The sequence below is a fragment of the Pleurodeles waltl genome, chromosome 4_1 (genome assembly GCF_031143425.1).
Source record: "Pleurodeles waltl isolate 20211129_DDA chromosome 4_1, aPleWal1.hap1.20221129, whole genome shotgun sequence".
In the NCBI taxonomy this organism is placed as follows: domain Eukaryota; kingdom Metazoa; phylum Chordata; class Amphibia; order Caudata; family Salamandridae; genus Pleurodeles; species Pleurodeles waltl.
In genome coordinates, this window is record NC_090442.1 from 739,660,447 (window position 1) to 739,673,789 (window position 13,343).

A 13,343-nucleotide genomic window follows, 5' to 3' on the forward strand; every position below is an offset into this window, starting at 1 on the left:
GGTGATGTGTGCACTGATGGTGGTGGAGAAGGTGGTGGAGTTGTTTTCTTTGCCACCTTTGCCTGTGGCTCCTTGTCCTTTTCGTGAAAGGCAAGTTTTCTTTTTATTTTAATTGGAGGAAGAGTGGTTATCTTCCCTGTGTCTTGATGAATGTGGAGCCTCCTTTGAGTATAGTCTGGCTCTACAGCTTGAAGTTCCTCTCCAAATCTATGTTTTTTCATTTGGGAGGCCAATCCTTGTTCCTCTGTATAGGAACCTGTTTTCGGCTCCGACGCTGGATGTTTCGGTACCGAAACCTTTTCGGAGGTCTTTTTAGGCTCCGAAGAAACCTTTGTAATTTTCGGCGTGGTGGTGTCTCGATGCCGAATTTGTTCGGTGCCGCTGTGACGGTGCCGAAATTTCTCAGAGCCGATGTCTCGGGTCCGAGATTGCTGTGTGGCGGTATCTCGACCGGAGTCGGATGACTTTGACACCAGCGTGCCCTTTTTCGGTGCCTTGGCTCGGTCACCGCTTGTTTGGGTTAAGCCATGGCCTGTTGGCGGTGGCGTCCCCTGGGCTTTTGTTGACTTCTCGTGAGTCTTATGTTTCGACGTCTTACTCACGGTTTTCGGCGTTTCTTCGGCCTCCAGCTCTTCCGAGTCCAACTCTTGGATAGAGAAAGCTTCCTCTTCTTCCTCGAAACGCTCTTGTTCTGTCGGCGTCGACGCCATCTGCAGTATTCTGGCTCTTAACGTCTTTCTGGACCAAAACGCTCGACAGGCCTCACAAGTATCTTCCTTGTGCTCTGGGGACAAGCACAAGTTACAGACCAGATGCTGATCCGTATACGGATACTTGTTATGGCATTTTGGACAGAAGCGGAATGGGGTCCGTTCCATCAGCCTTGAAATCACACGTGGCCGGGCCGACCAGGCCCCGACGGGGGGATCGGAAAAACCCCGAGGGGCCACCGGAACTCTTCTAAATTCGGTGTCGATCTGTTGTAACTAACCCGATACTGAACGCAAACAATACCGACGTTTTTTCCGAGATTCTAACTAACTTTCCGACCCGAAACACGGAGCGAAAAGGAACACGTCCGAACCCGATGGCGGAAAAAGGCACTGCTAGGCACTGTTGTAAGGGCCGCATGTGTAGTCTTGCGTTTGGGACAATGGCTATGCATGAAGACATCATGCCTAGAAGTTTCATTACAAACCTCACTTGGTAGTGCTGGTTTGGGTACATGTTTAATATTATATTTTGGAAGGCTTGTACCCTTTGTTTGCTTGGAGTGGCGATCGCCTTTTGGGTGTCGAGTGTTGCTCCCAAGTATTATTGTATTTGGCACGGTTGTAGATGTGATTTTTGGTAGTTTAGAGAGAACCCTAGTTTGTGTAGGGTTTCTATGACGTACTGTGTGTGTAGAAGACACTGTTGCTGAGTGTTGGTTTTTATTAACCAATCGTCCAAGTAAGGGAATACGTGCATGTGCTGTCTCCTGATGTGAGCGGCTACTACTGCAAGGCATTTTGTGAACACCCTTGGGTCTGTTATCCCGAATGGTAACACTTTGAATTGGTAATACACGCCTTGGAATACAAACCTTAAGTATTTCCTGTGGGAAGGATGTATGGGTATGTGGAAATATGCATCCTTGAGATCTAATGTTGACATGTAGTCCTGTTTTTTGAGCAAGGGAATCACGTCTTGAAGTGTTACCATGTGAAAGTGATCTGATTTGATGTAAAGATTCAGTGTTCAGAGGTCTAATATGGGTCTCAGCGTTTTGTCCTTCTTTGGAATTAGGAAATACAGGGAGTAGACACCTGTTCCTTTTTGATGGTTTGGTACTAGTTCTATTGCTTGTTTTTGTAACAATGCTTGGACTTCTAGCTGTAACAGGTCTAAGTGTTGTTTGGACATATTGTGTGCTCTTGGAGGCACATCTGGTGGCAATTGTAGGAATTCTATGCAATAACTATGTTGGATAATGGCTAGGACCCATGCGTCCGTAGTAATGTTTTCCCAGTTGTGGTAGTATGCGGTAAGTCTCCCCCCCACTGGTGTTGAGTGGTGGGGGTTTGTGACATTGAAGTCACTGTTTGGTTTGCGGGGTTTTTGGGCTCTGAAATTTCCCTCTTGCCTTTGGGAATTGTCCACCCCTATATGTTCCTCGAAAACCTCCTCTTTGATACTGGCCCTGATATGTGGGGCTGACTTGTGAGGTGGAAGGCTCTGTGGTTTGGGAACGAAATCCCCCTCTAAAGTGCGGCTTTATAAAAGTGCCTCTGCTCTGTGGGGAGTAGAGCGCACCCATGGCTTTGGCCGTGTCTGTGTCCTTTTTTGAGTTTTTCTATTGCCGCATCCACCTCCGGCCCAAACAATTGTTCTTGGTTGAACGGCATATTCAGCACAGCTTGCTGGATTTCTGGTTTAAAACCCGAGCTCCGAACCATGCGTGCCTACGAATGGTTACCGCAGTGTTCACTGTCCTTGCGGCTGTGTTTGCCGAGTCCATAGCAGACCTTATTTGGTTGTCTGAAATAGTTTGTCCTTCCTCAACAACCTGTTGGGCACGTTTTTGGTACTCCTTGGGAAGGTGCTGAATGATATGTTGCATTTCATCCCAATGTGCCCTGTCGTATCGAGCCAGTAGAGCCTGAGAATTGGCAATCCGCCATTGATTGGCTGCCTGTGCTGCCACCCTCTAGCCTGCTGCATCGAATTTCGGACTTTCCTTGTCGGGCGGTGGTGCGTCTCTTGAGGATTGGGAGTTTGCCCTCTTTCGGGCTGCTCCCACTACCACCGAATCAGGAGTTAATTGCTGTGTTATAAACACAGGGTTCGTTGAGGGAGGTTTATATTTCTTCTCCACTCTAGGCGTGATGGCTCTGCCTTTTACTGGGTCCTGGAACACCTGTTTGGTGTGTTTTAACATGCCTGGTAGCATTGGCAAACTTTGGTATGAGCTGTGAGTGGATGCCAAGGTGTTAAACAAAAAATCGTCTTCTATGGGCTCTGCATGCATTGCTACATTATGGAATGTAGCTGCCCTTGAAACCACCTGCAAATATGCAGTGCTGTCCTCTGGTGGTGACGGCCTTGCCGGGTAGCAATCGGGACTATTGTCTGAGACCGGTGCATCATATAAGTCCCATGCATCCGGGTCATCTTGTGTCATCCCCGTGTGTGTCGGCGACTGCATTGGGGGTGTCGCTACCGGTGACAGGTGTGGCAAATGCAATGGTGAATGCTGTGGCGAGAACCTTGGTGGTGTTTTGTCTTTTGCCACTTTTGCCCTTGGCTGCATTCTGCATTTCAGTCTCCTGGAATGCTAGCTTTCGTTTGATTTTTATTGGAGGAAGAGTTTGGATTTTCCCTGTGTCCTTCTGTATGTGCAGCCTCCTCTGGGTATGGTCTGGCTCTCCCATGGCCAGTTCTTGTTCAAATCTGTGCCCTGGCATTTGACTTGAAAGGCCTTGCTCTTCTGTATAGGAGCCTGTTTTCGGCTCAGAGGCTGCATGTTTCGGCACCGAATGTTTCTGTACAGTCTTTTTCGGCTCCGAAGAAACCTTCTTGACTTTAGGGGTGTTGAACTCTCTGTGCCGAGATGGTTCGGAGCCGGTATCTCGACCAGAGTTGGATGTCTTCGGCTGTTGGGAGGCCTTTTTCGGTGCCGATGTTTGGTCACCGTGTTTTCGGGTTAAGCCATGGCCTGTTGGCGGTGGCATCCCCTTGGCCTTTATTATTTTCGAGTGAGTTTTTGCCAGGGCTGGTTTACTCACAGTTTGTTGCTGCGTCTTCGGCTGCTCACTTTCGGACTCGTCCGAATCTCGAATGGAGAATCTCTCCTCTTCCTCGACGTGCTCGGCCGGTGTCGACGCCATCTGGAGTCTTCTAGCTCTTTGATCGCGTAGGGTCTTCTTCGATCAAAATGCCCGACAGGCCTCGCAAGTATCCTCCCTGTGTTCCGGAGATAAACACAGATTACAGACCAAGTGTTGGTCTGTATAAGGATACTTTGCGTGGCAATTCGGGCAGAAACGGAAGGGGGTCCGGTCCATGAGGTTTGAAGATGGACGCGGTTGGGCCGACTAGGCCCCGCTGAAGAGTGGAAGCCCCGAAGGGCCGCCGGAGCGCTTCTTTTTTTCGGTGTCGATGTGCTAACACTAAACTGGTACCGAGCGCGAACAATACCGTCAAATTTTCCGATAACTAGCTAACTTTCCCGATTGAAATACGGAGCGAAGAGGAACACATCCGAACCCGATGGCGGAAAGAAAACAACCTAAGATGGAGTCGACGCCGATGCGCAATGGAGCCGAAAGGGAGGAGTCCCTCGGTCTTGTGACTCGAAAAGACTTCTTCGAAGAAAAACAACTTATAACACTCCGAGCCCAACACTAGATGGCAGGATAATGCACAGCATGTGTATCTGCAGCTACACATGCCATCGAACATATATATATATATACACATACATACGCATGGCTAAGTGAGGTTTCAAGTATTATATATACATACACAATGCTACTGTGTCAAAAGCAAGTCCAAACCATAAAACACCCAAGGTTGTATCATTAAACATTTATAGAAAATGTATTTCTTTAACCAAGCCAGACCAATCCCTTAAAATAGAGGCTAGGTGGCCTTCTCATAGACTCTTACCACATTCTCCAGGGGTGCTGCGCCAAACACTTTGAAGATAGGATTCGGTTTGGATGGCGAAATGCACAGCACTATTGCCTGCTGACCAACTCTGGTAGTATATTCATCCAGTGTGGCTCGTAATTTTCTGTAAAAGTTTGATATGATGCAGAAAAGGCAAGGGGATGGGCAAAAGAGAAAAAGAAAATATTGAGATGAATATATACACACCAAAATAATTGTCAAACAGAAAGGTAGCGTAGAAAGTAAACTTGGAATTACAAGAGACTAATGTATAATACAGAGGTTTATGGGCAGATGGGGCACCAATCCAAAGGTAAGGTAGGTTATCAGAAGAATAAAGCAAAAAAAAAAAAATGGATACTAAACGTCAGGAAACATAAGAAACTTTACAAAATAATGCGATAGTCTCCTGAAAGCCTGCAAAAAATATACCTTTCAGACAAGAACAAAGATGAAGACAATGTAAATGGGAAATAGCAAAAAAATTTGAGCACTAACAAACCAAAACAAAAAAGGACTACGGGGAGAATGTGGACTAAAACAAAATGTTAGGTATTGGGCACACAACTGTGAATAGCAAAATAAACAGCAAACAAATTGAATAAAATAGAGCTTCTTTTAGGGGACTTGTGACCTCTGAGCCCCAAACAAGTCCACATGTTGAACCAAAAGACTTATGCAGCAAATAGCAATTTAAGGACATTATACAGTCAAGCCAAGTAAATAAATGTGTATGGTTACTGCATCAATGTTCCTCACAGTAAGCCAGCTGTATGTGGACAGGTATATGTAGAGAAGGCTTGAAAAATGTTTTACGTTGGTAGAATTAGAAGTACAGTATACGTTTGTCATAAAGCTATCATTGTTGGGTTGAAGGACTGAAAAGCAAACATGCACTGACAAAGCCAAAAGGTCTCACCTTGTAAGGTACTACTGAATTTTTGGACTCTGCCTGGACTTTTGCTAAATCTGTTGTACGCTGGAAGAAAGCAAAAAAAAACTGCAGGCACCCGATGATGAAAGGCGGGTGGAATCGGTGAAGAATCTGCAAGTACATGAAGTATCGACCAGAAGGACCATAACCGAATGGAAGTAACTGTCTTCCGATAGATACATCTAACTGCAGATTTCTTTTCTTTTTTTAATACATTTCCATGAAGTGAACCACTTGGAGGAGGGAGCTGAAAGGATGGTCAGAGAAGGAAGGAGAGAACTGGCAAAATGACAGTTCCTTTGAAATTCTTAATCCAGGCAGTAATGCTTAAAAAAAGGACAACAACGTTACCGCTTCTGCAGATAGTCACAGAAACTCTCCTGGCCAATGCGGAAGTGTTGGCCATAGTGGAATGAGTCTGACACCCCCAGTAGATCTTTACGGCCAAGAGCAGAGTACTTATTATTGCACAAAGTGATTCATCTATATAGGGTTCTCTTCTTTAACAAATAACTGGTCATCCATTCAAAATTTCCTAGTTCAGTCAATGTAAAAACTGATCTCTATTTTTGGATCCAGCCTGTGTAACCTCTTTTCTTCCTTGGTGGGACACAGAAAAGAAGGATAAGGAAGCAGGGGTGATGGATTGTCCAAGATGAAGAGAGGTATGACCTTGGGCAGGAAAGCAGCTCTGGTTCAAAGGACCAACTTGTCAGGGAAAATAAAATAAATAAAAGGAGGACAGACACTCAGCCTTTGTAACCTGCTGACTTGTCTTGTTTAAGATATAGCAACCAGAAAAACAGTTTTAATAGTCAACTGACAGCTGTGAAGACTATCAAAAAGCCAAACCCAAATTAAGATTCCATTGAGGCATGACAAATGGAGAGGAGGGAGCATGCTTGTCAGACCTTTCAGAAAACTCAAAGCAATTGGCGACTTAAAAAGGTATAGCTTGTCCGGAAGGCAAGGGAATGCAGACAAGGTTGTTCGGTATTACAGCACAGCTTCAGTGGACAGGCAATAATGAAAACCTAAAGATGTTGGACAATAGGACCCTTCAAGGGATTCACAGTGTTCTCAGCATACCATCTGACAAACCTGTTCCATCTTCCAGAGTGCACCATCTTGGTGCAGTGATGGCAGGCAGACAAAATGAGATCTATCATCTCTGCCAGGATCTGGAAAGAAGCTGGATGTCCCCTTCTCTATTACCAGACACGAAGTTGGAGGCTCAGGAGGTTGGGGTTCAGAACCTGTCCCTCCAACCAGGAGCAAAGGCTTGCACTGAGAAGAAGAAAGAGCTGGCGACACTGAGAAAGGTGCAGAAGACCTTAACGCGTCCTTCACGGCTAATTTTGGGTGAGGAGAAGGACTTGAGCCTAGTTTTGGTAAATCTTCCTCAGAAATCAAGGGTATGAGAGGAAGCAAGTAGTGAAGAGGAAAATTCCACATCAACCCAAATGCATCTGCCAAGGCTCCATGCAATGGATACTGGAGGACACTGATCTGTTTGCCACCTGCAGCAAAATGCATTTTAAACAGGTCCACATGAGGGGTATCCCACTGACCAAAGATTAACTGGATCACCTCTGGATGGAGGTGCTTTTCATGATCGGCAAGGTTATGCCTGAAGAGGCTGTCCGCTCTGGTGCTTAGAGAGCCTACACAATGATTTGAAACCAGTCAAACTCCATGGCGGTGAGCCCAAGCCTGGAGAATCAGCGCTTCTCAACAAAGCAGCTGAGACTGCATCGTGGCCATGTTTTCTGTCTAGACAGACTGTGAAGAGAAGGAATGCCTTGACTGTCAATTGAAGGAATGCCTTGATAGGCAATGTAAAGAAATGGCTCCCTGTTGCAGTTACCCCCCACTTTTTGCCTGATACTGATGCTGACTTGACTGAGAAGTGTGCTGGGACCCTGCTAACCAGGCCCCAGCACCAGTGTTCTTTCACCTAAAATGTACTTTTGATTCCACAATTGGCGCACCCTGGCATCCAGGTAAGTCCCTTGTAACTGGTACCCCTGGTACCAAGGGCCCTGATGCCAGGGAAGGTCTCTAAGGGCTGCAGCATATCTTATGCCACCCTGGGGACCCCTCACTCAGCACAGACACACTGCTTGCCAGCTTGTGTGTGCTGGTGGGGAGAAAATGACAGTCGACATGGCACTCCCCTCAGGGTGCCATGCCAACCTCACACTGCCTGTGGCATAGGTAAGTCACCCCTCTAGCAGGCCTCACAGCCCTAAGGCAGGGTGCACTATACCACAGGTGAGGGCATAGGTGCATGAGCACTATGCCCCTTACAGTGTCTAAGCAAAACCTTAGACATTGTAAGTGCAGGGTAGCCATAAGAGTATATGGTCTGGGAGTCTGTCAAAAACGAACTCCACAGCTCCATAATGGCTACACTGAATACTGGGAAGTTTAGTATCAAACTTCTCAGAATAATAAACCCACACTGATGCCAGTGTTGGATTTATTAAAAAATGCACACAGAGCACATCGTAGAGATGCACCCTGTATTTTACCCAATTGTTCAGTGCAGGACTGACTGGTCTGTGCCAGCCTGCTGCTGAGAGACGAGTTTCTGACCTCAAGCGGTGAGAGCCTTTGTGCCCTCTGAGGACAGAAACAAAGCCTGCTCTGGGTGGAGGTGCTTCACACCTCCCCCCTGCAGGAACTGTAACACCTAGCAGTGAGCTTCAAAGGCTCAAGCTTCGTGTTACAATGCCCCAGGTGTAAGGAAATGCCTCCTTGGCATGGTTGCCCCCTGACTTTTTGCCTTTGCTGATGCTATGTTTACAATTGAAAGTGTGCTGAGGCCTGCTAACCAGGCCCCAGCACCAGTGTTCTTTCCCTAACCTGTACTTTTGTATCCACAATTGGCAGACCCTGGCATCCAGATAAGTCCCTTGTAACTGGTACTTCTAGTACCAAGGGCCCTGATGCCAAGGAAGGTCTCTAAGGGCTGCAGCATGTCTTATGCCACCCTGGAGACCTCTCACTCAGCACAGACACACTGCTTGCCAGCTTGTGTGTGCTAGTGAGGACAAAACGAGTAAGTCGACATAGCACACCCCTCAGGGTGCCATGCCAGCCTCTCACTGCCTATGCAGTATAGGTAAGACACCCCTCTAGCAGGCCTTACAGCCCTAAGGCAGGGTGCACTATACCATAGGTGAGGGTACCAGTGCATGAGCATGGTACCCCTACAGTGTCTAAATAAAACCTTAGACATTGTAAGTGCAGGGTAGCCATAAGAGTATATGGTCTGGGAGTCTGTCAAACACGAACTCCACAGCACCATAATGGCTACACTGAAAACTGGGAAGTTTGGTATCAAACTTCTCAGCACAATAAATGCACACTGATGCCAGTGTACATTTTATTGTAAAATACACCACAGAGGGCACCTTAGAGGTGCCCCCTGAAACTTAACCGACTATCTGTGTAGGCTGACTAGTTTTAGCAGCCTGCCACAAACCGAGACATGTTGCTGGCCCCATGGGGAGAGTGCCTTTGTCACTCTGAGGCCAGTAACAAAGCCTGCACTGGGTGGAGATGCTAACACCTCTCCCAGGCAGGAATTGTCACACCTGGCGGTGAGCCTCAAAGGCTCACCTCCTTTGTGCCAACCCAGCAGGACACTCCAGCTAGTGGAGTTGCCCGCCCCCTCCGGCCAGGCCCCACTTTTGGCGGCAAGGCCGGAGAAAATAATGAGAATAACAAGGAGGAGTCACTGGCCAGTCAGGACAGCCCCTAAGGTGTCCTGAGCTGAGGTGACTCTAACTTTTAGAAATCCTCCATCTTGCAGATGGAGGATTCCCCCAATAGGGTTAGGATTGTGACCCCCTCCCCTTGGGAGGAGGCACAAAGAGGGTGTACCCACCCTCAGGGCTAGTAGCCATTGGCTACTAACCCCCCAGACCTAAACACGCCCTTAAATTTAGTATTTAAGGGCTACCCTGAACCCTAGAAAATTAGATTCCTGCAACTACAAGAAGAAGGACTGCCCAGCTGAAAACCCCTGCAGCGGAAGACCAGAAGACGACAACTGCCTTGGCTCCAGAAACTCACCGGCCTGTCTCCTGCCTTCCAAAGATCCTGCTCCAGCGACGCCTTCCAAAGGGACCAGCGACCTCGACATCCTCTGAGGACTGCCCCTGCTTCGAAAAGACAAGAAACTCCCGAGGACAGCGGACCTGCTCCAAGAAAGGCTGCAACTTTGTTTCCAGCAGCTTTAAAGAACCCTGCAAGCTCCCCGCAAGAAGCGTGAGACTTGCAACACTGCACCCGGCGACCCTGACTCGGCTGGTGGAGACCCGACACCTCAGGAGGGACCCCAGGACTACTCTGATACTGTGAGTACCAAAACCTGTCCCCCCTGAGCCCCCACAGCGCCGCCTGCAGAGGGAATCCCGAGGCTTCCCCTGACCGCGACTCTTTGAACCTAAAGTCCCGACGCCTGGGAGAGACCCTGCACCCGCAGCCCCCAGGACCTGAAGGACCGGACCTTCACTGGAGAAGTGACCCCCAGGAGTCCCTCTCCCTTGCCCAAGTGGAGGTTTCCCCGAGGAATCCCCCCCTTGCCTGCCTGCAGCGCTGAAGAGATCCCGAGATCTCTCATAGACTAACATTGCGAACCCGACGCTGGTTTTCTACACTGCACCCGGCCGCCCCCGCGCTGCTGAGGGTGAAATTTCTGTGTGGGCTTGTGTCCCCCCCGGTGCCCTACAAAACCCCTCTGGTCTGCCCTCCGAAGACGCGGGTACTTACCTGCAAGCAGACCGGAACCGGGGCACCCCCTTCTCTCCATTCTAGCCTATGTGTTTTGGGCACCACTTTGAACTCTGCACCTGACCGGCCCTGAGCTGCTGGTGTGGTGACTTTGGGGTTGCTCTGAACCCCCAACGGTGGGCTACCTTGGACCAAGAACTGAACCCTGTAAGTGTCCTACTTACCTGGTAAAACTAACAAAAACTTACCTCCCCCAGGAACTGTGAAAATTGCCCTAAGTGTCCACTTTTAAAACCGCTATTTGTCAATAACTGGAAAAGTATACATGCAATTTTTATGATTTGAAGTTCCTAAAGTACTTACCTGCAATACCTTTCGAACAAGATATTACATGTTAAATTTGAACCTGTGGTTCTTAAAATAAACTAAGAAAAGATATTTTTCTATACAAAAACCTATTGGCTGGATTTGTCTCTGAGTGTGTGTACCTCATTTATTGTCTATGTGTATGTACAACAAATGCTTAACACTACTCCTTGGATAAGCCTACTGCTCGACCACACTACCACAAAATAGAGCATTAGTATTATCTATTTTTACCACTATTTTACCTCTAAGGGGAACCCTTGGACTCTGTGCATGCTATTCCTTACTTTGAAATAGCACATACAGAGCCAACTTCCTACATTGGTGGATCAGCGGTGGGGTACAAGACTTTGCATTTGCTGGACTACTCAGCCAATACCTGATCACACGACAAATTCCAAAATTGTCATTAGAAATTCATTTTTGCAATTTGAAAAGTTTTCTAAATTCTTAAAAGACCTGCTAGGGCCTTGTGTTAGATCCTGTTTAGCATTTTCTTTAGAGTTTAAAAGTTTGAAAAAGTTTGAATTAGATTCTAGAAACAGTTTTAGATTCTTTAAAAAGTCTTCCAACTTTTAGCAAAATAATGTCTGATACAGAGATGAATGTGGTGGAACTCGACACCACACCTTACCTCCATCTTAAGATGAGGGAGCTAAGGTCTCTCTGTAATATCAAAAAAATAACCATTGGCCCCAAACCGACCAAAATACAGCTCCAGGAGCTTTTGGCAGAGTTTGAAAAGGCCAACCCCTCTGAGGGTGGCAACTCAGAGGAAGAGGATAGTGACTTGGAGGACAATTCCCCCCTACCAGTCCTATCTAGGGAGAACAGGGTCCCTCAAACCCTGACTCCAAAAATAATAGTCAGAGATGCTGGTTCCCTCACAGGAGAGACCAACACCTCTGAAATCACTGAGGATAACCCCAGTGAAGAGGACATCCAGTTAGCCAGGATGGCCAAAAGATTGGCTTTGGAAAGACAGATCCTAGCCATAGAGAGGGAAAGACAAGAGATGGGCCTAGGACCCATCAATGGTGGCAGCAACATAAATAGGGTCAGAGATTCTCCTGACATGTTGAAAATCCCTAAAGGGATTGTAACTAAATATGAAGATGGTGATGACATCACCAAATGGTTCACAGCTTTTGAGAGGGCTTGTGTAACCAGAAAAGTGAACAGATCTCACTGGGGTGCTCTCCTTTGGGAAATGTTCACAGGAAAGTGTAGGGATAGACTCCTCCCACTCTCTGGACAAGATGCAGAATCTTATGACCTCATGAAGGGTACCCTGATTGAGGGCTTTGGATTCTCCACTGAGGAGTACAGGATTAGGTTCAGGGGGGCTCAAAAATCCTCGAGCCAGACCTGGGTTGACTTTGTTGACTACTCAGTGAAAACACTAGATGGTTGGATTCAAGGCAGTGGTGTAAGTAATTATGATGGGCTGTACAATTTATTTGTGAAAGAACACCTGTTAAGTAATTGTTTCAATGATAAACTGCATCAGCATCTGGTAGACCTAGGACCAATTTCTCCCCAAGAATTGGGAAAGAAGGCGGACCATTGGGTCAAGACAAGGGTGTCCAAGACTTCAACAGGGGGTGACCAAAAGAAAGGGGTCACAAAGACTCCCCAGGGGAAGGGTGATGAGACAACCAAAACTAAAAATAGTAAAGAGTCTTCTACAGGCCCCCAAAAACCTGCACAGGAGGGTGGGCCCAGAGCCTCTTCACAAAACAATGGGTACAAGGGTAAAAACTTTGATCCCAAAAAGGCCTGGTGTCATAGCTGTAAACAGCATGGACACCAAACTGGAGACAAGGCCTGTCCCAAGAAAGGTTCCACTCCAAACTCCCATCCAGGTAACACTGGTATGGCTAGTCTCCAAGTGGGATCAACAGTGTGCCCAGAGCAAATCAGGGTCCACACTGAAGCTACTCTAGTTTCTGAGGGTGGGGTGGATTTAGCCACGCTAGCTGTCTGGCCGCCTAACATGCAAAAATACAGACAGCAACTCTTAATTAATGGGACTAGAATAGAGGGCCTGAGGGATACAGGTGCCAGTGTCACCATGGTGACAGAGAAACTGGTTTCCCCTGGCCAATACCTGACTGGAAAAACTTACACAGTCACCAACGCTGACAATCAGAGAAAAGTACATCCCATGGCAATGGTTACTTTAGAATGGGGAGGGGTCAATGGCCTGAAACAGGTGGTGGTCTCCTCAAATATCCCAGTGGACTGTCTGCTTGGAAATGACCTGGAGTCCTCAGCATGGGCTGAGGTAGAACTAAAAACCCATGCAGCAATGCTGGGTATCCCTGAACTGGTGTGTGTGAAAACAAGAGCACAATGCAAGGCACAGGGTGAAAAAGTAGAGCTGGAGTCTGGAAAAATGGCCCAGCCTACCAAGAGAACAGGAAAGTCAGTTGGGAAACCAACTGCAACACAGCAAAAGAAAGGGAACCTCTCTTCTCAGGAAGAAGTTCTGCCCTCTGAGGGAACTGAGCCTTTGGAGCTTGAACCTTACCAGGTTGAGCTCTTAGGCCCAGGGGGACCCTCCAGGGAGGAGCTGTGTAAGGGACAAGAAACCTGTCCCTCTCTTGAAGGCCTTAGGCAGCAAGCTGCTGAAGAGTCCAAAGGC

General features: G+C 47.5%; 1 protein-coding gene across 5 annotated transcripts in view; it reads right to left on the reverse strand.

Annotated features, from left to right (window-relative positions):
- The window catches only part of NRF1 (nuclear respiratory factor 1), a 667,443-nt gene that overhangs the window by 522,050 nt on the left and 132,050 nt on the right, over positions 1 to 13,343 (reverse strand). For all 5 annotated transcript variants that reach the window (XM_069229342.1, XM_069229339.1, XM_069229343.1 and 2 more), the window contains exon 4: positions 4,651 to 4,777. In XM_069229342.1, the coding sequence (XP_069085443.1) occupies positions 4,651 to 4,777 (127 nt within the window). The remainder of the gene's footprint in view (positions 1 to 4,650; positions 4,778 to 13,343) is intronic.